Source organism: Myzus persicae, unplaced genomic scaffold, assembly GCF_001856785.1.
Source record: "Myzus persicae strain clone G006 unplaced genomic scaffold, MPER_G0061.0, whole genome shotgun sequence".
Taxonomy (NCBI): Eukaryota; Metazoa; Arthropoda; class Insecta; order Hemiptera; family Aphididae; genus Myzus; species Myzus persicae.
This window is the reverse complement of record NW_019103603.1, coordinates 265,733-292,253: the sequence shown is the minus strand read 5'-3', so window position 1 is coordinate 292,253 and position 26,521 is coordinate 265,733. Positions and strand designations below refer to the sequence as shown.

Below are 26,521 nucleotides of genomic sequence, written 5' to 3'. Positions count from 1 at the left end.
AATTAATTGTAATGGTCATATGCTATTAAATAATTATTACCAAATGATATAATTTTCACTAAAAAAAAAAATGTTTAGCAATTTGAATTATATAAGTAAGTGTTATAGGTACGTTTAAACTAATAAATGTAAATTAAGATGGATATTATTATATATAATGAATAATAAGTTACTATACAACATGGGATATATGTAGGAATCCTAACTAATAAAAATGGTCATACAAACTCATGATTTTTCAAAAATCCCATGTTTGGAAAGATAACAATATCACAAAAATAGACCTTCTATTTGTTATAAACTTAGAATATCATTCATAATGTTTGTAAAAAGTAGGTAGTATAATTACGTTTTCAGCCATATAAAAGATAACTCACAGATGCATCAAAAAATATAACAGGCACAGGCTGTGCATTCATTTCTGGATCCGTTAAAAAACTATACAAACTACCTACTGAAGCCAGCATCTTCACAGCAGAAATAACCGCCATCAAAGAAGCAACTATCTACGTTGAATCCATCCACATAAAAAAAGCTCTTATCATAAGCGACTCTCTCAGTGCCTTAACTTCCTTACTATCTCCTAATCCGTCCAATGAAATCTCTCAACAAATAATCAATATTATAACTAACTCAAAAAATATTATAGAGTTTATGTGGGTCCCGTCACATACTGGTATCAAAGGCAACGAAGAAGTTGACCTACTAGCGAACCAAGCTATATCATCCACTGAATCAACTGTTATAAATTCGCTACCATATAAAGACCTATCAAGAATAATCAACCTAATCTCAAACAAACAGTGGCAATCACAATGGGACCGCTCCTCGGATAACAAATTAAAAAATATAAAAAAAACCATACAGAAATGGCGATCCCCCATAAACACAACCCGTAAAGCAGATATCGTCACAACTAGAGCCAGAATTGGCCACACACATCTCACCCATTCTTTCCTTTTCAACCATGAAGAACATCCAACCTGCCATCAATGTAACCTACCACTGACAATTGAACATCTCACACTCAGCTGCACCAAGTACAACAATGAACGAAGCATCTTAAACTTCCCCTCCAACATCGAAGAAGCACTCGGGGAAACCAACACCGATGCCATCTTCAACTTTTTTAATGCCATCAAAGTATCCAACCTATTATAAAAATCTGCAAATACTACTGTTTTACCTATTTATTTAACATTACTATTTTATTTTATTTATCTACTTATTTTGTTTAATTCTCATGTTACTACGTACATAAGACTTTTTCAATATTTCTAATCTTTAATCTACCATTGTAAACCTTTTCAGGCTAATGACCTCTGATGTCGAAGCCTTATTTTTAATAAAAAAAAAAAAAAAAGATAACTGGTAATCTAAGAAGTAAGAAGTAAAAATATAATCAAGACGTTTAACATGTTTATTTTAAAATGACAAATTCAAACTAAAACACATATTTTTTACATATTATAAAGACTGACGATCCTATCTTATTATTATAGTGATGTAGGCAAGTATAAAGTTATTCAAAACAACGTATATGCATGCAGAGTATCGAAAAAACTTGGTTTGGCAGAATGTACAGTTTTATAATTTTACTTTGTCATGGGAAAAAAAGTATACTTAAAAAAAACATTATGACTTTCAAACTTATATCCAAAGATTATATAAAATTTTAAAAGTTATTCGTTGATATTATCTGTATCATTTCAAAATATTGGATTTTTAGAAACCAACAGATAAACACAATATAGTTTATATTACATATATGAAATTTGAATAGTAAAAACCTGCATTTCTATGATCGAAAATGAGTATCAGTCTCTAAAATACAGTCAAGCATGTCAAACCCTACTAGTATTGAGCATTGAAATATAAAAATGTATTCGTGGCTATAAAACAACAATGTATTTTATCAACACGTACCTATAGAGATTTGCATAAGAAGCTCACGTGGGATCAGACAAAATGACGAAAACAATTTACTCGTTCAATAATCCTACGTGTTTGTTAAAGCCGAGCCATTTTGAAATTACCTTTCGTCTACTCAATTGTGTTTTGTATTTTTAAGAACGAACCCCTTTATATTATACAGCTACCTATGTGTGCGGTTCAGTGTGTGCAGTTCAATGTGTGCCGATCGCTCACCGAATTTTACACTCCCAAATCTGTTTATACTAGATATAATGGAGTATTCTCTTTATCATATAATATGTCGTTTATACTCAAACTCACTCAACCTAATTTCTCAAAGAAAAAAAAATATTATTTCAAACTTCTGTTCGTCCAAATTAAATGTCAATAACACTAATATCACCAAGTAAAAAGTGAAAATTTGAAATCGAGATTTGTTAACGTGTACCTAATTGAACACATTTTATGTGAATGCAATAATATAATAAAATCATTTTTATTTTAAGAATTGCTTTTCTAAAGCTATTCATTTGATTTTCAACTTAATATTGCAAACTCGTCTGAAGATAACACGTTTACTTGTAATTATTATTTTTTTTTTGTACAACAGGAAAATAATATTGCCTATATTTATTAAAAAATAATATTTTATCAGAATATTAATTGCACACAATACAAATATCTTGTAATAAGCGTAGGGCTATACTATTAAATACCTGTGTCTTATTATTTTCGTAATCGGTTACACCTCACCTTACAATAGGTACAAGAGACATAATTTAAAATAAAATGTGTTGAAAAAAAAATTGTAAAAAAGGTGATAATTTATAGAAATTGCACAATACCGCATATAAAAAAAAACCTAAGCTGTATTATAATATATTGCCATATATCATATCATTAAGAGACTATTATCAAAACTTTCGGTGTTCTGACCGGGTGACACTATACACCTGCAAGTCGATATTGGCTCAACACCATTTAAGAACTTAGAATGTTGGATAACATTACAGAAATATAAGATATACCGGATGATATCAAGAAATGTACGTTGTCATTGTATACCGTAACCATTGTGCCTTTATCAACTAAACATATAATATGATACAAAGGTATGGACTCAAATAACCTCGGATGACCAAATAAACGTACGCGGAAATACGAGTAGATGCATTGTAGTTAACGATAACGACGAAGTACGCAATCCTAATGAATTTCTTAATTCTCATAATCCATCCTCACTGCTTCCACCTCACGTAATACATTTAATAATAATTGGTATTGCTATTATTTTGTTTCTGCGATATCTAACACCACCAAAGCTATAAACGGGCACTATCGATTGCACGTTTATACTCAACGGTGGTGGTGCAGCGGGCGAGCATGGGTGTATCTGTGTATCTGTATTGTGAGTCGCTGAGTCGACTGGACATATTAAATGGTACATTCTGGCGGTGGTGACATGATGCTGTTAGTTGTACTATACATTACAACGGGGAAAACTATTAAAACATTTCATTTTTATAAATGATGTCAAATAATCTTAAGGTGCTTACATAATCGAAATCAGATTAACAAAAGCCCCCCAATTTGTTTTCATAGTAGAAGGTCTAAAAACAATGTATATTATTGACAGACAAGAATCCACCTAAACAGTTAATAAATATTACAAAATAGTTGAAGATAAAAAATAATAGGGAAAATTTAGGCTCTTAGCTAAAAAATATATGATAAGATAACGCATAAAATAACTACCGAAACTTAAATTGTAAGAATAATTTATGTCAGTTGATTTACGAAGTTGTTAACATACTAAAACAAATTATAATTAGTATTTAATAAATATACTAAATAAATAACGAAATTATTGTTAAATAACCTATTGTTCAATCCAGTATACTTAGTTTTTCATCCACCTTTTTCTTACACATAATCGTGAGCTCATTATGATATTATGGTATAAATTTTATGAACTAACTAGAGGTTATTTTTTTATTTTAAATCAGTTTGAAATTTGGGATATATAAAAAAATTAATATATAAATATAATATTGAATATATATACGAGAACAAATGTTTTTATCAATGATTTTGAACTACCTACTAAATATTGTTATCCAAATATTTATCATTCAATAATTAAATTAATACATCACATTATAAATGCTGTTTAAATATGTAATCCATATCCCATAATACTTAGTTTAAATATTTAAAAAAACGTTTGATTTTTATTTTCAGATTGAAACTCTATGCTCGACTTACAACCCAAATGTGTTTATAGTTATGTATTCGGTAGTCGATGAGAGGAGTTTTGATATGGCAGAACAGATGTTACTGTTTTTATGGAAAGGCGAGTACATTCATACGAGAGGTGTGATATTGGTTGGCAACAAATCAGACTTGGAACGAACCAGAAAAATTCAAACAAATGGTTAGAAAATATTTTAATGACTTAATTTGTTAAACCTAACGATTTGTTTTTTAAATAGTTGGACGAAATTTGGCATACAGTTGGAACTGTAAATTTATTGAAACTTCAAGTGGTATCGATCATAATGTGGACAAGCTACTAGTAGGCATTTTGGCGCAAATCAAGCTGAATCCACTCAGGGAAAGGATGTATAATAGCAAAAGGAAAAAATATAGCGTCACAAAACTGTATAAGGACTTTTTAGCTTACTTAAGGGGTGTTAAGTCCAGTGAAAATTTGTTCAGTATTTAATTATTTTATTAACATGACATATTTTAATATTTTTCGTGGACCAATTTCTTTATCCAATGCCCAATTTATATCTCCCCCTCAAGTACAAAAATTTACAAATTTTATATAAAATTGAATATTACAAAAAAAATACATATTATCTAACTTTAGATGAAATAATATTTGTAAAATATATTTATGTCACATTGTTTTTATATTAAAAACCTCTCATCAATTAAGGTTTTCTTGGCCAAATTCCTTTTGCCAAATGTTGTTCTGATGACGCTCATTACCTATACATAATTCGAATAAGTATTAATATTTATCTAAGATAAATTGTATTTCTGATTTTGTAATACAATAAAAATCTTAAATATATTACATTTATAAAAGTAGTAAATAAATTGCATACATGTATCCAATTTAATATAACCATTATAATTTACAGCTATATTTATGTATACTTTTTTAAGCATAATTCCTGTGATTACAAACCTTTATTAAAAATCCTGTAATAATTCCAGCGAGCACTATATTTTCAGTAAGTACGTAAAAAAATGACAACATCATCAAGTCAAATATTACTAAAGTACACTCATTTCCATAAAAAATCACTTGATCAAATGAATGACCGTCATCTATAAAATAATTATTATACAATTCATAATATAAATATTACCTACAATGACAATTTTATAATTAGTACTCACCTATGAAAAATACTCCTTTGTCCAAAGGGTCTGAGTATTCAATTCCTAATAGCTTCTCGACGAAAGTCTTTTCGCGAATTTCATAATCCAAATCTTTCAAAGCCTAAAATAAATTGTATTAAGTCAAATTTATTTTGATTTTACAATAAAATTGTTAACACACGTGATCCAAGAAAGCTGCTAAGAATTTATTCATATTATTGTATGCCTGTCCAATTTTTACCATATCAGTTTTATCTACTTTTTTAATTCTAAACGACGAGCCTGAGATCTGTTTGGATTGGATCTAAAAAAAATTCAACAAAACAAAACCAGTTACACATTTAAGTATTAAATAATATGCGATCGTATTTACATTATTCAGGGGAGCCATAACTCTTCGATAGTATGTCTTCAAAGATGAAGGAACGGTCATTTCAAACGTTTGGTTCTCTGTACCTGGCATCAAACCTCTGTGCCTTACCATATTGTCTTCTTCTCTTCTCAGTTGACCAATCAAACTCTCCATGTCAGTATCCGAAAATCCATGGGCAGACCTATGTACAAATGATACTTGAAGAATCAGCCCTTCGCAATGTTCGTCTGAACGTCATATAATAATAAATAATATAACATTATAACGCACGGGGCAACTTATTTACCTGCCATGTATATAGTAACCAAAAAAATCCGCAGACAAAATGAACACGCTGATATTGGCCAACGAACAGATATCGACAAACTGCTGTATACAATTCTTTATGTACCTCTCATATATTGCTACTGTCGTTATCCACTGTACGTAAAAAAATGAACATTTTGAATTATAACAAATTAAATAACAATATTTTTTATCCAAGCTACTAATTTCAAACCTAATTTTTCTAAACTACATTTGACATTAAATTAACGAAACATCATTTTAGAGTGTGATCTAGCTAGTAATTACACGTTAAAGATTAATATTAAATTGATCACCGTACTTTTGCATATTAAAAATTAAATAGAAATTCCAAATGTTTACTTTATTTAGTGAAACTCAATATTACGACAATTTTATCATTATCAGTGACAAACACATGCTCTTCAGTTTAATGAGTATATTTTCCTTTTATAGAAGATAACACTTTATTATTATTTAAATATTAGTTATTGTGAATACTAAATTGTTTCAAACAATTTATTGTGTGTACATTATGATGGGCCTATAACATGAACTCTGATATTAACAAATTTTTATTTCTGGATTTTGAATATTATTTTTATTAGTTAGGTATATTGGTATATATAATATTTTGCATTATAATAACGGCAGAGTTAATATTTCTATGCATTAGCGTATTTTTTCCCTTTAATCCAATTACAATGACTGTCAGTTATGACCATGATTTGGCTCATACTGTATTATTTAAATCAGTCTTAAATAGCATATTTTTAGTTTTTGGATATTTTATTAGATTAAAAATCTGTAAAAATTCGTATTCGTCGTAAATAAACTACATATTTTAATTTTGTTCATTTAGAGATTATTTTGTAAATGGAGTTTTTCCGTCAATAAAAAAATATAAGAAATATATACTTATGAAAGCTGTCATATTCGGTGAATAAAAGATTCAAAATTTTCATAGGCGTGAACGCGTTTTTGCTGTTTATATACAACATTTTAAATTTCGTGTTTGAAATTTAATGGAACATCATTATAAACAATTTATATTTTTTCAATTTATTTATAATAATCAACTGGCATAAGCAATAAAACATTACATCAGTAATATATAATTATTGACAATTGACATAAAAGAAACTAAGAGACATATTGATAATAATACCAATGAAACTAACAGAGGGGCCTGGTGTAGCTCGATGGTTGGCCTTAGTCATTAATGTGTTCTGAGGTCAAGCATCGGCAGGCGCTGCTAGTTTCCGGATGGGTGACCACTCAGGTTTTTAGTGACGAATCCTCGACCCCACATACACGAGTTACTCAAGCAACCGTAACCCAACCAACAAAATGCTAATGGCCTTAGTTGCCGATGTTTGAGATCAATAAAAAACTAACAGGGACAGAAATAAAAATTAATTAGATAAAAATTAATATAAATAATGAAGCTCTATGTTTTAAAAATAATAATATTTCAACTTATAGATAAAACAAGAAATTTAGAAAAATGCCTCAAGTTAAAAGTGAGAGTAAGTAGGCCAAATTTTTGAAGAATTTTCAAAACAGATGCCAAAATAATTGATTACCAGCCATATTATTTGCAATTCATTTTTATATAAAAATTGTGTGATAGAATTAAAACATTTTTTTTACACATTTAAAAAAATAAAATGTATATTTTGCGTTTTTATATTTTATGAAAAGTTCTAGCTATCAAAAACTCAAAATATGCAATGTTATGCATTTTTATAAGATAAACTATAATATACTAAATGAAAACTGTTCTAGGTATAGCTGCTAACCAAATAACCAATGTATATATTTAGATCAAAGAAAAAAATATGCTAATGCATAAAAATCCTAGCTTTACTGTTATTATATAACACATGTCACATCGATATAATAAAAATAATATTCAAAATCACGAAACAAGAAATCGATTACTATCACCGATTACTATTCCAAAAACTACGTCATATCAATACTTCGATGGATAAAATAAAATTTGAAATAGACAGGAAAAACTCACATACGATATAGAAGATAGAACACATCGTTTTTGGGAAGTGAATTAATTAAGATTAATAAAGACAAATGCTCCATTTCACACCTGCCTACGTTCTTCAAATAAATTATTTAGTTTGTAAAATGTTTGGGTTAGAGTCATCATTAAATAACAACGAAACTGTTGACAACAATCTCGAATATTATGGTTTGTGTATGCTTTAGGCGTTAACTTCATTGCAAACAATAAATCACAAAAATAAATGAAATGCATAACCATGGAATTTTTCTTACCTGAACTATGTACACAATACTGAACACGATGACAAGCATACCAAATTCTAAAAGTTGACTAGTCGGTCTATACGGAACTTTGGTTAGATGCACTTCGGGCTCAGCCACAGCCCAATTTTCCAACCCATAAATCTAAAACAATATTTTTAAATAAAAAATTGTTTTCTAGTAATATAAACTTAAATTGCTGAGGATTTACTACAATATTATTTTTAATAATCTAGGCAGTTTAATATTAATATGATGAAATCGTGAAGTTATTAGGCTATATTTTCGAAACTAAGTTCGAAAGCCAAATTCTGACTTCTCCTGAGTTCTCCATCGTTTTCAGTAATCTGACTACATAAGTTAAGAAATGAATTGCAAAAAAAGGGTGTCCGATAAAGTAACAAAATACCCTAATACCTAAGTATCAAACAGTTTTAGGATTTCACACAACTGATGATCCGACAAACTCAATTTGTGAACAAATAACTCATGCGAATTATTGACATTTAACTTATTATATTTTATGCTGTTCAAAAAATCTACATTATTAAAAATACTTTATGAATATGTACATACTTTTAAGAGGAGTATAGTAAACAAGAGTTGCAAGGGCAAACTAATTTTTCTTTTCGTCTGTATTTCAGCCCATTCGTTTGCTACAAAATAGCTTCTCCATATGCTTACAGTTTGCTTTTGTGTAGCCATTATGCCATTTTGTTTCTGATTTGGTGATATTCTAGGTTTTTCCCAATCTACTAAAAATATATCAATAGTTGTTTGTTTCCATATTAATCGTACAATTTCAACAATCTGCAAAATACATTAACATTAATGATTTATTTATACTTTATATAAGTTTTTGATATGTAAATATTAATCTATATTTTATAAGTATGCTGTATGCCTTAAATAGGTACCTGCCTAATAAAAATCGCATGCCCGCCCATGAATGTATTTACATATTAATATATTTTATCAAAACAAAGAAAAACTTTTAAATAAAATATGAATTCTGTTGAGGTTTACTTTTATATAAGTATAAGTACGAATATAAATAAGAATACATAAATAACATAATATAGGATATACTTATTCAAATTATTGCTCGAAACACTTTTTATACAACAAAAGTTGAATAAGAAAAAGCTTAATAATGTTCAAATCAATTTTAATATCTACAGAGTTAAATAAAAGGTCTTAAGGGACGAATATAATATTAAAGAAAATACATATGACTATATGAGTTATATAATTATTTAATTTGGTTTAAGTTAAAACTATACATCTTAACAAAACATTCCATATAATTGGTTTTAAAAAGTCACTTTCAAATACTCCATTCAAATGTACAAAACTCATGGTAGTATCATAATGAACCTTCCTCTTAGGTGGAGACGAACTGTCCGACTAAACGTCCAACAGATAATTATTTAAATTAATTAATAAACTTTGTAGGTATATTATAACTTTATTTATGTCTGTAATAAAATTTAAGCAACTACCCATATACCAAGATTAATTTAAACTAAAAATAAAGAGGATAATTAGTGTGTAATTGTTCTGCTGCACTGTAGGCGTTGAGTGTACATCGACATTAAATAAGTTACGGACGTTACATTTAAATTTTTACTTTTGAGCCTCCACCGCCCTAGTAACAACTAAATCTAGTTGTTATAACTTTCAAAAAAGATATTGAAATCAAGGATTTTTACTTCTTCGTAAAGCAAAAGGAGACCAAAAAAAAAAAACACAAATTATTGTAAATTAATTTCCCCGCATTCAGAACCGAAAACAGCATTTCTCTATTTTTCTATTTTTGTAACACTTCGAATCGTTACTATATAGTTTTTGAACTTAAATATAATCATTAATCAATCGATATACATACTTTTAATAGGAATGCAATAACTACATAACGACTGACAACAACTTCCAGATCTTGAGACGGTAAAAGGATGTAAACCACACTCTGAGCTTTATAAAATAACAACGTATGAATAGCCAATAGAAGACAAACCACAAATATCATATTAGCAAAATGCGAACAACAAGTAATTGCAAATTGTCCAACTGTCCACAAGTCAATTGCCATTCTTCCACATCGTTTTGATTCACTCCACGTGTGTATACAGCTCCATATGAACACACAGCCACTAAGAATACCCAAACTCATCTGAAAAGTAAGCAATAAAAAGGTGGTAAGCTTTCTGAAAAACTCTGACAGGATATTATACAACAGTTAGTAGATGTAATATCCTGCAGTATTACACAGGTTAGATTGTACAGTTCGCCTTACGTCAACATAATGCAGTATATCGTTTTCCATATAAAATTCCACTGTGAACGTCACCGGGCATAGCTCATTCGACGATATATTATCATCAGTTATTTGACCATATTCTAAAACCATAAATGGAGGATAGATATTTCCTTCGTTCTCAATTTCGCGTTGAGCTTGTACCCTGTAATTTTAAATAGAAAATCATGATTAATAACGTTTCATAAATGTCTATAACTATTTTACTGTCACTTACACGAGTTTAATGGTTTTTAAGTATTGTATGACCGTTGGCAATCCTTGCGACTTAGTGGAAATTCCACTAAACAGATCTATCAGAAACATGCGCCTAGTTAACAACCATTGTGATGTATCTCTGCCCTAGAATTTGATTATCTATTATATAATAAATATATTTATTTTATAAAATATGTGTATCATATTTATAAATCATAACTATTACAGCCTTTTTTGTGCTCTACACGACTACACGTTTACTTTTTATTTTTATTTTTTAAAGCCACAAGTATAAAACTGTGATTTACTTTCAAAAGTTCAAATATTTTTATGTGAGGGAGCGGGGGGGGGGGATGTTAAAACGATAAACATGAAAATTATATCCACATGCAATGAAGTAATTTTAATCAGTAATATTTTGAATTATAAATTGTTAATTGGGTAGGATGATGAAAACACAGCTGCATATAAGAATGTATTAACCATTAATATTATTATGATTCATCATTGCATTATGAAGTTCTTATATCAGGCCGTGCGCGTTTTAGTATTATAGCCGCCATCGCAATGACGTTTTCGAAGACTTCGGTGATTTAGGTAAGCTTTACCAATTACTAGTAATAAAATTAATTCAATCCTATTAAATACATTTGAATCTAAAGATCTATAGAATTGTATAGTTATTAATTCCTATATCATATTATGTGACATAATATGTGCCTTTAATTTAAGAAACTACATGTATGCTTACATATAAATAACATTTATCTCATTTGGCTTTTCAACAGCTAATTGCGTTGTACTGGAACTATATAATACTTAAGTAAAAAGGTATCGAACAAGTATTGGTTAGGTGGCTTACTTATACTTATAAGACAATTATGTTCAACAAATGTATTGTATATTTAATTTATGCTCTTAAATTAGTAATGTGCTACTCATTTATATTTTATAAAATATGCAATATATTACAATAAAGTTAGGCTATCTAATTCACAAATATTTAGTACTATAGTCTATAGGAAAGTTAAAATTGTACCTAGTTTATATTAATCTTCATATATTTTAATTTAATAATGAATAATACAATTATTTAACGCATTTATTGTGTCATATTCAATTCTTTTTAGGGGTATACATTGTCCACATTTTTTGAGTATACATTTTTAGGCATATTTTCATTAATTAGCTTAAAGTTTTCGAGGACATAACACAAAAATATCCTAACCCAGTTGTAAAGATTCAACTCATCCGTGTAGGTACTGTAGCTGAAAATCTTGTCAACAATTATTGAGTGAGATCACAGTTATCATATTTTTGCAGAGTATTTCAAGTTACAATAAATTACATTAGAATAAGGCATTAGGTGAATACTAAAAATTGTTTACTATTTTAATTGTTTAATACTTACTTTATTTGGATAAGTTGTCCCCACTTTTATGTTTCGTACCAGCAACGGTATTGCATACAGCATGTTCTTTTTACTGTCATCGTACTGTAAGTAAAAGTCATAAAATATGGGCTCTGTGGGTGCTTGTCCGATAAATTGTTTCGCTGGTATATCGCATGTGTGGAAATATCGAGCACCAAACCGAAATGCCGACTCAATGCCGTTCCACAATCCAGGACACAGTTGAAGCTCAACAGGACTCAATTCGGATAATTTAATTAGCGATCCGTTCAAATTATACCTGGCCGCAACCAGCTGCAATTTGCTTTTCTAAAATTAAACCCGTCATTAGTGGCGCTGAGTAAGCATTTAAGTTGGTGTGTTTGAACCACCTAAAATATTTTATACTTGTATAGGGAAAAATAATTTATGTTGTAGAATTATTACTGTTATAATTTATAAGTTAGGTATTGTTTTTCATCAATATTTTTGTAACATAGGTAGTAAATATTCGAATTAAATAACGTTGAGTGTTGACCATTGTTTAAAAATGCCTAATATTATAAATTATAATATATATTTATGATTATTTAATAATTGCAAATTGGTTTTCAAAATTCACACATATGACATTGAAATATTTTATGTTTAAAGCCATTTAAATGGGGAGGAAGGTGGCTACTTCAAGTGGTGGCCCAAATTTAATTTCGTATATAAATTAAAAAAATATATAATTTATATTAATTCACAAGTATTAAAAATTAATTGGCAATTGATTGTCAAAATATTGGAACATTTTTTTAACCAATCAGTGAATATTGCGAAGGTCAAATTCATGGACATCCACATTACGACGTTCTCGTATCTAAGTCTTGAGAATTTAGAATGCCTATTCACAAGATCTATTATAAAATATAAATGGCTTATGTATATTGAGAAATTGTTGATGTTAAACGGGATTTATTAGTATAAAATTAATTATAAGGTTACTAGTAAAAATTTGTTAAGAAAATTATTATTGTTTTACAATTGTTAAAATATCATGTCTTCTCAACCAAAGATGATTTGTATTATTCATTATATAATTCTTTTTGTTATCATAATATTTTAGCCATAAGTGGAATTATTGAATTGAATATTTTAATGTATATTAGTGAACGGTCACTCAATTTTTCTTCTTTGGTGTCGCCTTTAAAATATATACCTACCTGACAAAACACTACTTAACCGACCCTGTTAAGAACTTAGTGATCCTTTAATATAATTATTATGTAGATACATTGTATGATTTGTATGTATTTTTTGTATTATTGAACAGCTAAAGCAACACACAATGCTTGTTCGTCGAAATTTGAGAAAAATATCTAAAATTATTTCAAACTTTAATCCAGTAACATCACTTTGTCCTTGGTTTCGTATAGGTTATACAATCAAAATATTTTTAAATTTTAGTGTTGTTTTTCTTTTATTGTGATATCAACACATGGGGGCAAACCATTTGCACGATACTAACCCCTAGATTTTAATGCTGAAAATGTAGCATTAATATTTTAGCTTTTTTTCTTGGTTCTTGATTAAATGGGTAAAGTCGGGTGGCCATTGGTTAGAATTAATCCAATTTTTTAAGATTTTAACTGACCTCTGTGCCATTGCTTTTTAATTTGTTATAAGTCTTTTAAAATACACAACTACATGATAGAAAGATATTTAATGCAATTCGTTGGTTAACGGTGCTCGTACATAATATAATTTACAGGTAGATACATACACGACTGCCAGGTCTTATGGTGTACTTAGACGTGATTTTTTTCCTATTCAAAACAATAGAAGCGTCTCCTTCACCGTAGTAAATCCAAGGCAATGGCAAACGGTCAGCATCCGACGACGTTGGTATGCGTCTGTAGTCTTTGAACACCCTGCAGGGGTTGACTTTCCGCTCATCCTTATACATTTGAACCGTGCACAGGTTGCCAAGAGACTCGCACGACATCCTGTGTTTCATCTACAAAGTACGTGTATAAGCTTCAATTATTGACTGCTGCCGTTACTGCTTATGCGATGGGTCATATATGAAATGAATATTATATTTTATACTTTGACACATTTGTACAGGAGCGCCCTCAAGTGTTTTTTCAAATACTTGGACTCCACATCCAACCCAACGACGTCGTATTCAACGATGTGGGTCTCCCTTTCATCAGGCCACAAAGTCAGATTTTGGCTGAACACGCATAGGGTTCCGTCCAAAAGCCACTCGTGGGATATCTGTGGGCATGTGCAATTCGCCACTTGGCAGGGTAAACACTTGGTTCGATCTAATGACGGGTATGTTCCGGATGAACAACGGATGCACGATGTTTTTGCCAATGGCAAACCGTTAGGTTCAGTTTCCACTATATATTGTGAAACGAAATTCAAAAAAGTATACTTAGTATTAGACAAAAAATATGTTAATAATTAGCATATGAACCAGAGCCTATATCTATGTGCAGAGTCATATTTATTATACTTGTACATGTATATATGTATTTCATATAGGTGTCATTCAATCGTTGCTATTAACTATGTGCGAATATGTTAGTACAGAAGTCTAAAATTAAACTAAATATTTTGAAAATATCATTGTGTATATAAAATATAAAAATACATACCTACCTAATAATATGAGTAAAAGTTTCAAGTGCCTACCTATTGGGTACATATCGACTATCGTTATAGTTTTAAATAATATGGTTAAATTACACAGTTAGCAGCTGACAACTGTAACTTGTAGACTGTAGTCGGTGACTGGTGTAATCAACAGTCGTTATAATTAATATTTATAGTTAAAAACAAAATTAATTCTTTATTTTTTTTTGTGGTTAGTAACTAATTTTTGACTCGCTATTATTTATTTTTATGTGAAAACTTAATGACTATAGGCCAACTAGAATTGATCGTTTACTTTATTACTTCCCAACTCTCAACAAAGCGTTCAAATAAATATTTTATTTACTAGATAAAGAAATTTAAAAATTTAAACAAAAGAAAAATATTTAAAGAATTATAAAGACAAAAAATTTGTTTTTAGGTGTAACTAAATAAATAAAAGTAGGTATAACTACATGGCATTTTCACCAAATGTTCACATTTGTGTTTTCTCCCAACATTTTTCAAAATATTTTGACTCATATTAAGTTACAAAACGCATGAGAAAATTTCAAATTTTGTTAGTTTTTTTTTAATTTTTGAAAAAATGTCACTTGGTTGAAACTTTGAATTGAATAGAATGTTCCTCATAAGTTGTTGCTAGTGGACATTTAAAAAAAAAGTTGAGCTTAAATACACAATCATTTTTGGTATACAAATATCACGTGACAACATTTTATTAAAAATTTTTTATTTTAAAAGAGCGTTTATAGGCAGATATACATGTTTTTGCGAGTGTTTGTAAAAATTTGGGAAATTTTTAACTTAAAAGTTATAGACTTTTCCAATAAATTGATCCACTAATATATAGCAGGGATATGTTAGTAGCACGGTTAAAGATATTTTATATTATCTTTAATCGTTATTATCAGTGGTGCCGGATCCCCAAAATAAAAGTTTAACAACATTTCATTATGACACCCACCTATAGGTACAGCCGGTACAGGTCTTCCCATTGGTGGATAGAGGATTTTGTTTTGGGGGAGGTGATATTTTTTTTACGTTAATACATATCCTTTTAAAAACACTTATAACAGTTATAACAGTATAATACTATAGTCTATAATGGTATTTAAAAATATATGATTAATTATAATGTATTATATAAGTTTACGCACATAAAAAACGTATTAAAATTAAAAATATTTGTACATAAAAAAAATAAATTTAAAAGTAGTGTTTTATAAATGAAATTGTAAACGTCTCGAATGTTGTTTTGCAAACAAATGTATTACTTCTTCTGGTTTTATATCAATTGGATGATGAATTTTTAATAATGATGATCAGAAACCTGATTTTTTAGTGTTATAAGATTTAAGTCACAGTTATAAACTTACACATCTTATGGGCTATGGGTGGGGGGCAGGCCCCTCTGGACCCCTCTTTAAATCCGCCACTGGGTCTTCCCCTTTCACCAAAAAAAAAAAGCCTTAAAGATTTTTTGTCCATTATTTAATAATGTAAGTAGGTATTATTGAATCCCTTAAGTTTGTCAACTTATTTTACTCTCTCTCTCCAAATTATATTTTATGCACCAACCTATGTATCAAAAAAATAATATGTTCACTGTCCAAATTAGGTGTGTTATTTAATAAAAGGTAACATTTAAATATTTTACTATCCATTTAATAAGAGTAAAAATATAGCTTAAATGTACATAGGCATTAATGTATGCATAATAATTATTAATTAATCAACGGTGATCTTCATATCTTAATTAATAATTTGTGGTGGTAATATAAGATAGGCACTACAAATATAACTACAGTTTTATACAAGAGCATGGATATAACTGTATTAACTTTTAAGTACCTACATATCACTGGTGAGTTTTAGTGATTATAAAGTACTTACCAATAATCTACATAATAGAAATAAAATAGTTATACCCAGATGTTACTTACCAACATTTTCATAATTAGATAAGTTTAAAAATCATGTTTTAATATTTGAATGTAGGTAGGTAATCACATTAAATGTTGGAATATGCGTCATTTCGACGCGGCAATCTTGACGCACGTCAAATGGACGCGGCCATTTGGACGAACGACAACTGGACGCATACGTCCTTTCGACGCATGCAATTTGAACGCCACCACTTTTAGGCGCAAGTCAATTTTGACGCAAAACAAAAATATAATTTAGTAAATTATTTTTATTTATTCTATTTAATTAGAAATATATATAATAATAAATTAATATAAATAAAAATACAATTAAAAGTAAAAAAACATATAATTTTAAATTTACTATTTATAAAATTTTAAATTATGCGCAATCCCTTGAAGCACTTCGTCGATTGTAAAGTCACTTGCATTTGTACATATTTGAATTAATCTTTTGGATGAGTCTTTGTACTTCTTTTTTTTAGTTGGTGCATACCCAGCAATTAATTGTTCTTTTATTACCTTTGTCAAACTTTCATCTCTTTGCAATGCACTTATAAACTTCCATATGACTGGTTTTTTACAATTTATTAATGCCGAAAATGCATTATGCCAGCCCTCAATACTATTATTGGTTCTCGGCAGATCAGATTCAAGACGCTCTGAACAGTTCCATATTTCGATAGGATATTGTGGTTTTCGACGTCGACCCCTCCTGTCCAAAATTCCGATCCACGTAGTTTCGAAATAGGTGATTAATGGAGTTAACATATTTTCATTTTCCATATAAAAATCGCTCTCCAACAAAACTTCAAAATAATTAACTACTTTGTCAATAGGTATAAAAGCAAGCGCTATTAATTTTCGAACTTGTAATGCAAAATTTACATCTTCTATATATTTTGTTGTCAATCCGTAGTTTTGAATTTTTCGCCAAACTGCTTGACTAAAATGAAAAAAACAGCCATGTATTTCTGTACTTGGAAATTCAATTTTGATAGAGTTCATTGCTGCTTTTTCAAAATCTGTTGTAAATGATTTCGGACATAAATCAAACTTAAGGGATTTTAATGCTTGAAACATTTTATTATACGTTATAATATGCGCTCGTCCTGGACAATTTTTAATTTCGTTGCATCTCCATATCATTTTTTCTTTACCTTCTCTATCTTTTTTATAAATAAATCCACCATGAACAAGGAGATCTTTTCCCCGTTGACTTTTTACAAACTCCAATGGCATGTTATAATTTTTTTTTTAATTTACAAGTTAAAATATTTAAAGCACACTAACAGATATAGGTATAGTTAGTTAATAATTTTTAAAAGCGTACGACTCACTGCGCGATATAAAGCACACTAACGCAAACTTGTATTAATGTACAGGTATAATTGAACGGAAAACCGTAATATTTAGATAATGATAAAATGTGTACCATTTATGTGACCATAAAGATTAACAAACTACAATATAAAAATTACAGGGTAATCGGTCAAAAAGTCCTTTCGTCCGGGATGCAGATTACAGATATACAGATACCAGGTTTTTACGTTGAAATTGGCTAATACCTATGTATGTTATTAATATTTTATTTATAAAAATACTATATATAATAATATTATAGTAAAAAAACCAACTTCGTATTATTTTATTTTATTTTACTTAATATTATAATAAATAAAAAATTATATTTTTGTTTTGCGTCAAAATTGACTTGCGCCTAAAAGTGGTGGCGTTCAAATTGCATGCGTCGAAATGACGTATGCGTCCAATTGTCGTTCGTCGAAATGGCCGCGTCCATTTGACGTGCGTCAAGATTGCCGCGTCGAAATGACGGGACACCAAATGTTGACCCTGTAGTTATTTTACTTTGTATGCAGTAACATATTTGACTTCTATATAATTTAATTTATAGACTATAGTAGTTACTACAACCTGTATGATTTATATTTTTAATTTTATATTTGTTATATTTTCAATGATTTTTACATATACGCTTAAAAGAAAATATGTCTTATTTGTACCTACACATTAGTCATTTAAAATTATGTTTTATTAGAGTATAGACATATAGGTACAAGGTAGGGTAGTTAGGAGTAGGAACATTTATGAACAATTACTTACTATTTTTTTTTTAAATATTTTCTCTGATACCTAAGAAATAAAACATGATATGTACTTAATTTTAAATTTTTTTAGTAGAAAGGATGTCTAACAAAGCAATGAAAAATTTTATAACTATATAACTTTAACTATAGTTTCAATCTATATAGATTCGAGATGTTTTTTATAAAGGTCATACTACCCATTTAAAATGGCTGATGCATATTTTAGCAGTGGAACATATAATTTTTAAATTGCCATAATGCCATAAACTAAGACTATTGCCCAGTTTAGCTTAAGTGTTTCGTGTTGACTTAAATTATTTTTAAATTTAACCACTTCACTAATTGTCATTTGAACCAGTTCATTTTAAAATTTAAGTTTGTTGCAAATGTTTTCAAATGATACCTTAAATATTGTTAAAGTATGTTTAAATTGGACTTTGGCTTTTTCCATCAAAGCTTAACTTAAGTAATTACTTGTTTTATCCTATCAGCAGGTGATCATTATTTAACATTATTAGGTTATCTGTACTCAATACCTGTACTACCATTTAATATAACCACTTAAATCTCCAAAATATTATCGAGAGACATGACTCATGCCAGTTTTCTAAATTCAATGAGATTCTTAAGAGAAGAGATCAAATAGTTGTCAAATATATTTCAATCTAACTTGTGTAAAATATAAATTTTAAATACTAATTTACTATTGATATATTTAATTATTAACTATTTCATGGGGTGCTCGTGTGCAAATGCAGATATGTATTTACCGTAATCAACATAACCTACATTCTATGTCTTTTAATCCACATGTAACGTTTGTCTTTTTCAAACAATGCAAATGATCCAGTGTGGCTGTCAAGTTGGATGGACATGGTTCACAAGAAAATTCTGAAACTTTATCAACGATTCTGCTATTTTTTTCACAAACACAACTCAACCCTTCATTTACAAAAAAAAAAATATTAACAGTATTATAATATTTTATCAATACTATAATATTCATAACTTACGATCTAAGGATGATTTCTGGTGATCGTTGCATTGTTTACATGTCATTAAACTGGGAACAAAATACTCGCGTTCAGAACAGTTTTCGGGTGTAATAAATGTAATAATTTCTCTGTTAGATAAGCAGAATTTTACAAAGCTTAAAAAAGTAATCAAATAATATAATTCCATGGTTAAATTGTAATTGGATTTTTTATTCTACAAAATAAATAATTGAATCATTAAATCATTAAATCGTTAATTAATACAAAAAATCATAATTACAACACCATTGTGATTAAGAGTATATGTTTTGAATATGCTTTTATACATATCACAGTTTGTTATGATTCAATTACCATGGCAACATACTGGTAATAATGGGGTTAAAAATAATTTGTATCATTTAGTTATAACAGTGGTTTTAGTTTTCATATCCCTTTTATAAAAAAAAATGTAATGCTTTATCAGCCTTCTACAATATAAGAAAAAAAATTAACATTTTCCTTAGTAAACAAACAACTTTTTATTTACACACAAAATGAATAGTATTTGAATATAAGTGCAAAAAGAAATAATTTAAGAGCATAATAAGATGTGATTATTATATTTTATGTCTATTTAATTATTATTGTTATAATTTTTTTTTTTTAAGAAAATAGATCTGTTTATGTTTCTGAAATTGAGTCTTTGTCAACATGTTCCTTTTTATACTTCAATAAAAATGCAGCTAGAAAACCCAATGGATCAGGTGGTCTGAAAATTTGAAGAATAACAATTAGAAATAGTTAATTACATTGATAAATATTTTATTTACTACTTATGTCATTACTAGGGCTCGGGACTTCTAGGAGTTTGCGTGTTTTTAAATAATCATTGAAAACATAGCTAAGTAATATAAAAATTGGTTTCATAACAATACAAGTTTATATTTAAAATTTATAGTTGCATATTTTACCATATTTCATTTATAAGTGCATATTTGACAATTATTTATATAAGGAGTAAGTTTTTTAATTTTATGAAAAAAAGTTAATTTTAAATAGATTTCCTGGATCGGTTATAAATATTTAAAAATTAACGTTTGAGAATTTCTTGCCTATCACTATAAATGTATTGTTACTTATCGGTACACCACACACGTGATTGTGCAATTATGCACAAGCCGATAATGATACCAAAAAACATTTTATAGACTATGACTAGCAGTAGATAGAGGCCAGAAGGTCCCATGAATAGTAAAAGTTGACAGTTGATGTAGTGGGTTCTTTGTATTTTGTTTTCGTGAAGTGTTTTTTCCATAATAACACATAATAAAATAATTCAAAAATGCCTAGACCTAAACTAAAACCTTATAATCGGCTTAACGTTTTTGTAAAAGAATTTAATTTTTCTTTAAACGCATATTTTAATAGTAGATTTATCAATTCTTTAGGGCATAAATGTATGCTTATTTTAAGGGTTTTTAAGGGCATGAAGTCCCTAGCCCTAGTCATTACAGAATCATCAGTTAATATAACCATTTGGCAATTTAATATAGTATATCAAAAAAATATTGTTTAATATAATATATTAAACTATATTCAAATTAAAAAATATACTTGGTAGATTATATTTGATACTTGTCTGATGCTCCCAATGAGTCTAAGATCAGTATTCTGTACGCCTACTATGTAGTGAAATTGTGCAGCTGTACACTATACTCTGTTCAAAGTAAGAAACACAGTCGGCGATCGACTTGTGAGCAGGGGCGTGGCAATTCTGCACACCAGGTATATAAATTGCCAACTCGGTGGGGGCGACAAAAACTCAGCACCGCCGACTGTTCCTTATTTTGAACTAAATATAGTTGACCGCTAAATTCATTTGTCAATTTTAATAGAAGCCCCAATAAATATAATATATTATCCTAATAAAATACTAACAATTGAGCCCACAAACAATTTTCTAACATAATATTAATTTCCAGAATAAATTCATAATTAAACTGATGGTACACAACCTAATAATTCAAAACAACTAAATGCAAGTACAGTGTCACAGCAATAACAAATGTAATAAAATATATACCAGTATTAGGTAGGTACTGGATATTAAAGGGCATTAAAATTAAATTAATACTAGAAAAACTAAACTAGGTATTAATGTACCTAAGTGAATCTACACACCTATTATGTAATCATATTGTATTTTATAAATAATAGTAAAATATTGTTTACCTTTCCTTGACTAGCTCCTTCATGCCTACTAACAATGCTGGTACTACAGTTTGGTCTAAATATTGGCGCATGGGTGCATTGTGCTTGGGATTTTTCAGCCTTTTAGCATTACTCTCGGAGGAAGTTACCTTCTTTAAAAAAAAAATTAACAAAAGATATACATTAAGAAGATGTTGCATCCGCATATGTGTCACCGTTTCCCCGTTTTACTAACACATAATAAATCAAAATTTAAGACTAGCAGTTCCAATTTTGTGTTGTTAACTTCAATATTAAAACAATTGGTAATAGATCAAACTTAAATGTAAGAGCATTATGTTTTCCCTCGTTGGTGTATTACGATATTTAAATTTTTAGGTGAATTATGAGCATATACTCTTAGTATATACAATATTAATATTTGCAAATGCTCATAATTCACCTAAAAATTTAATTATCGTAATACACCACGAGAGAAAACATAATGCTCTTACATTTAAGTTTGATTTATTACCAATTCAACTTAATATTGAAGCTAACAACACAAAATTGGATCTGCTGGACATTTCATTTTTATGTGTTAGTAAAATGAAAACAACACATGCGGGTACGACGTTTTCTTAATAATACTTTTAATACTATTTTTAATATTATAATTACTATCATAATTATTGTTTTTTTAATATTGATGCATCAATACCTGAGATTCTGAAACACTCGACTCTGGTGGGGCATCGACGGCCGGCGCCACTGGAGTAGTAGCCACTTGCCCGTTGGTCGTTTCTATTACCAAAATAACAGAAAACAAATTATTTCAATAAATACAAAAATACAACAAATGTTTTTTGGTTGAAATTAATAATGAAAATATGTGCTCACCAGAAGTTGACATATCTAAAATATTAAAAATCAATTTAAGACAATATTTTAATAACCGTAGGCTCACAAATGCTCCAAAATACCAGAACTCACGAAAGGAAAACTAAAACATCACTGCCTTGTCAATCTATTGAACTAAATGGTATTTACTAAATACGATGATGAATGATGACAGAAATATAGAAACTTTAATATTATATATAAGTTTTTGTAGTTGTAGTGTTTGTACACATTATTATTGATAATAACAGTGCAACGTTGCCACTCATCACTCATTCGTATAAGCAGCAGCTGGCTGCTGGCTCTTATCGACCTAAAATACTGATAAAAAGTAACAATATTTTATTCATGATATCCATACTGTTGTAGTTGAGGTCTTCGACCATACAAGCTTATATTATGGTCAAAGGTTGAGGCACGTTGTGGTGACAACCACGATTTAAGTATATCTTTAATCGTGGTGACAACCCATAGACCTTTATATATCAAGAAATTCGTTGGTCCAAAGTGGTGTACCGATATATTTGTACCGGTTTCTAATATATAAGATCTATGTGTACCACAGACTATATGAAAATCACAGATTGTATAAAATATAATTTAATATAATATAATAATAAAATAATATATAATAATATAATATATTTAATTTAATATAATCTGTAGTAATATAATTTTTATCAATATATATTATATTATTAAATACATAATTAATTAGGTAATTTCGATTTAGTCAGTTGGTACTACATTTTCGAATCACGGACCTTATCATTTTTCGGACAAGTGCTTATCACTCCAGAATTCTGTAATAAGTGATAACTGATATGATATTCAATATTCATTACTCGAGAGTTCGATAGTTTAAAATATAATTATTGAATTACCTACTTAGTACTTACAAGTTATTACTTATTAGTCAGCAGGTATTCAATACTCTATACAATATTGTCTTAACTACGATTAATACAAACTGACTAAAAACAAATATAAACTTAATTATTATAGTGTATATACCTTGTACATCATGAAGCATGGACCATGATAAATGATAATGCATTAAAGAAGGCAATGCAGTGTAATTTTTTCACAATTACGTCTTGACTGTTTGTAGATACTCTAATCGCAGTTCACTTATGCCACTTATTCTGTTATCGGAATTCGGAATTTAATCAACTATAATAATATTAAGTATTGAACCATATTTTGATGTCAGAATTATAATTATATGAAAGTTTAAAAAAAATACTTTAAATTCGATTAAATACCAACATAGGCATGTCGGTATTGACTATTGTGTGTAATGTTGAATAATATAATTGTCAAAAGAACATGTTAAAATGATGTATAATGTAAAATATACTGTATAACTACCTTAAATAGTGATCAAAAATCATCCATGAAACTTGGTGCAGTTAATCAGTCTGTTTAGTATCGGTTGATGGTGTTCTGTAGGAAATTATAGTATCATTTTAGATATCATCATTATTCATTACAAGTAAGAAACCTACCTTTACCTATTTAGTATTTATCTACTGCATATGATTACTGTTTATTGCTATTTACCCATACAACCTATAACAATTCACTGTAACAATTGTTTTGACTTGTAGTTTGTATCTGTTTATCGACGTTGGGAAATTTTGTATTTTTCTGTTTTATAGATTGGCATGGATCCCAACCAGACCCAAAACGTCTACTATGATTATTTGTACACAATAAATCCAATTGCAGAACGCATACGCAAGGATGTTGACGCTACCAAGGATGCGTATCAATCGTTATGGCTTGAGCTAACTGTTGACGAACAAAACAAAATACTGGAAGAATCAATTATCAGTCCAGAAACTGTATTGAAATATTCAAAATACAAAAATTCAGATGTAAGTTGTTTTATAACTTTAAGTTTGCTTTTTTTGTGTGTTAAATTACATTATCAATGTCAATGAACAACATAGTGAAAGTCTCTGGGTGATGCAGTCTAGACTTAAATTCTTTGATGGAGACTTTTTTTCCCCTAAATGTTTAGTCTTACCGCAACCTAACATTTTTTTGTAACTCGTACCTATGTTATTACAAAATCATATTAAAATTGTGATTTTTATCATTTGGCCTCTGAGAGATACTATGCTAATTAACTACTGGGAGAAAAAACCCATACAATTCAAATTTTCGATTATGGGGAAGCCTCTCCATGATGATTCTTCACATTTTTTAAAGAATATATAAAAATTGTTTTAATTATAATGTATAATGTACATTGTAATATACAATTTTATGGGCGTTAAATTTACTGCAGCCTATAGTTCAATATTTGGTGACTGCAGTTGACTGAAAAAAAGTTGAGAGGTGGCATAATATGCATATTATGCTGATTAAGTTCGACAGGTAGCATTGAGGGATACCATGATAAACATTTTCTTATATCATAATTACATTTTTAATTTTGAAAGAATTTCCTTGTACATTTTATTTTTTTAGAAAAAAATGTCTGAAGGTGGATTTTCTTGGTTTACCAGAAGTCAGTTGGATCTGTGCAAACATATTGATATTGTCCGAGAGAACTTCACTGCAAATGAATGCAAAGCTACAGTTGTGAAACGAATAGTAACCAAAGAACCCCAAGACAACAAACTCATCAGTAAAATAAAATCTAACGCTCTGTTCAAATCGCTAATGCCAACTGAAGACAAAAATAAAGGTGTGAAAAGTGATAGGACAAAGCCTAAATGCCCTCCTCCGCCACCACCGCCACCACAAGTCATAAATCCTAAGCAAACAATTCAAGATTCAACATATGATATTCTTAATGATGATGACGATGACATTCCAAAGACAGGATTTGATTTTTTAGATAATTGGTAACAATTTACTATATAGTATGTGGACACAATATAAAGCAATAAAAAATTGATTTGCCAGCCAGTTTCATAATCAACAATTTTTAGAATTTAAAAAATTTTTTTAAGGTTTGAAATGTTGATATATTATAAATTATATAAGCTAGTTTTTAGTAGAATTATTTATGTATCTAGGCAATTCTAAAATTTAATATTTATTAATTTCTAAATAATTTATTAAATAACATAAATATAATCAAGAATTGGGATTTAATATTTTTAGAGTTAAAATATTATACCTATATCCAATTTTTAATTTGTATAATACTATATTAATATGATTTATTGTTGTTCAATTTCAAAAATTACTCTTTCATGTGTAAACATTATGTATTAATCATGTACATAATTATTTTCAGTTACCTATTTGCTAAAGTTTTAATTGCATTTTGCTTAAAACTATTTATTTTAATCCTATAAGCATGCAATGTTATTACAATATTTAAATATAACTAGCACAATTTGCCAATACATTATTACCTTTTAAGTTATATTATATGTATAACAAATAAATTATATTACAAATGAACATTAAACATTTTGTTTTGGCCATATAAATATTTTTTATCTCTGTCTACTGATTAATAATTATGTATAATAAATTATGAAATTTTCTTTTTTTTTTAGTTTAGTTAATAAAGAGTCCATAATACATAACAACGTAATTAATCAATTTGAAAGATTTCCTTAAATCAAAATCAACTTTGTAACAAATT

General features: G+C 28.6%; 4 protein-coding genes across 7 annotated transcripts in view; 2 read left to right on the top strand and 2 right to left on the bottom strand.

Moving 5' to 3' along the window:
- LOC111034884 (GTP-binding protein REM 1-like) overlaps positions 1-4,666 on the top strand; it is an 84,669-nt gene extending 80,003 nt beyond the window's left edge. The window contains exons 6-7 of the mRNA XM_022316291.1: positions 4,156-4,348; positions 4,407-4,666. Of these exons, the coding sequence (XP_022171983.1) occupies positions 4,156-4,348; positions 4,407-4,639 (426 nt within the window). The 3' untranslated portion in view covers positions 4,640-4,666. The remainder of the gene's footprint in view (positions 1-4,155; positions 4,349-4,406) is intronic.
- Positions 4,667-4,797: 131 nt separating this feature from the next.
- On the bottom strand, positions 4,798-20,051 carry LOC111034883 (meckelin). The gene is made up of 16 exons (XM_022316290.1): positions 19,855-20,051; positions 19,631-19,783; positions 14,254-14,552; positions 13,928-14,161; positions 12,181-12,489; positions 10,789-10,913; positions 10,551-10,716; positions 10,143-10,427; positions 8,831-9,064; positions 8,267-8,398; positions 5,970-6,103; positions 5,684-5,864; positions 5,492-5,614; positions 5,329-5,431; positions 5,114-5,256; positions 4,798-4,911 (listed from the first exon to the last, which is right to left on the bottom strand). Exons 1-16 carry the CDS (start codon positions 20,021-20,023, stop codon positions 4,831-4,833), a joined length of 2,871 nt encoding a protein of 956 aa, XP_022171982.1. The 5' UTR covers positions 20,024-20,051; the 3' UTR covers positions 4,798-4,830.
- Positions 20,052-20,120: 69 nt separating this feature from the next.
- On the bottom strand, positions 20,121-24,016 carry LOC111034886 (protein dpy-30 homolog). 4 transcript variants are annotated; one of them, XM_022316295.1, is made up of 4 exons: positions 22,909-23,137; positions 22,730-22,812; positions 22,051-22,181; positions 20,121-20,587 (listed from the first exon to the last, which is right to left on the bottom strand). In XM_022316295.1, the coding sequence occupies exons 1-4, from the start codon at positions 22,919-22,921 to the stop codon at positions 20,500-20,502; spliced, it is 315 nt and encodes a 104-aa protein (XP_022171987.1). In that variant the 5' UTR covers positions 22,922-23,137; the 3' UTR covers positions 20,121-20,499. The 4 variants fall into 4 exon arrangements, with proteins under 4 accessions (XP_022171987.1, XP_022171985.1, XP_022171986.1 ...); XM_022316293.1 differs by lacking the exon at positions 22,909-23,137 and adding an exon at positions 23,923-24,016 and having other exon boundaries at positions 20,423-20,587; XM_022316294.1 differs by lacking the exon at positions 22,909-23,137 and adding an exon at positions 23,923-24,016 and having other exon boundaries at positions 20,423-20,587; positions 22,051-22,178.
- A 270-nt stretch (positions 24,017-24,286) lies between these two features.
- Positions 24,287-25,839, top strand: LOC111034885. The gene is made up of 3 exons (XM_022316292.1): positions 24,287-24,403; positions 24,570-24,788; positions 25,387-25,839. The coding sequence occupies exons 2-3, from the start codon at positions 24,576-24,578 to the stop codon at positions 25,768-25,770; spliced, it is 597 nt and encodes a 198-aa protein (XP_022171984.1). The 5' UTR covers positions 24,287-24,403; positions 24,570-24,575; the 3' UTR covers positions 25,771-25,839.
- Positions 25,840-26,521: the final 682 nt, after the last annotated feature.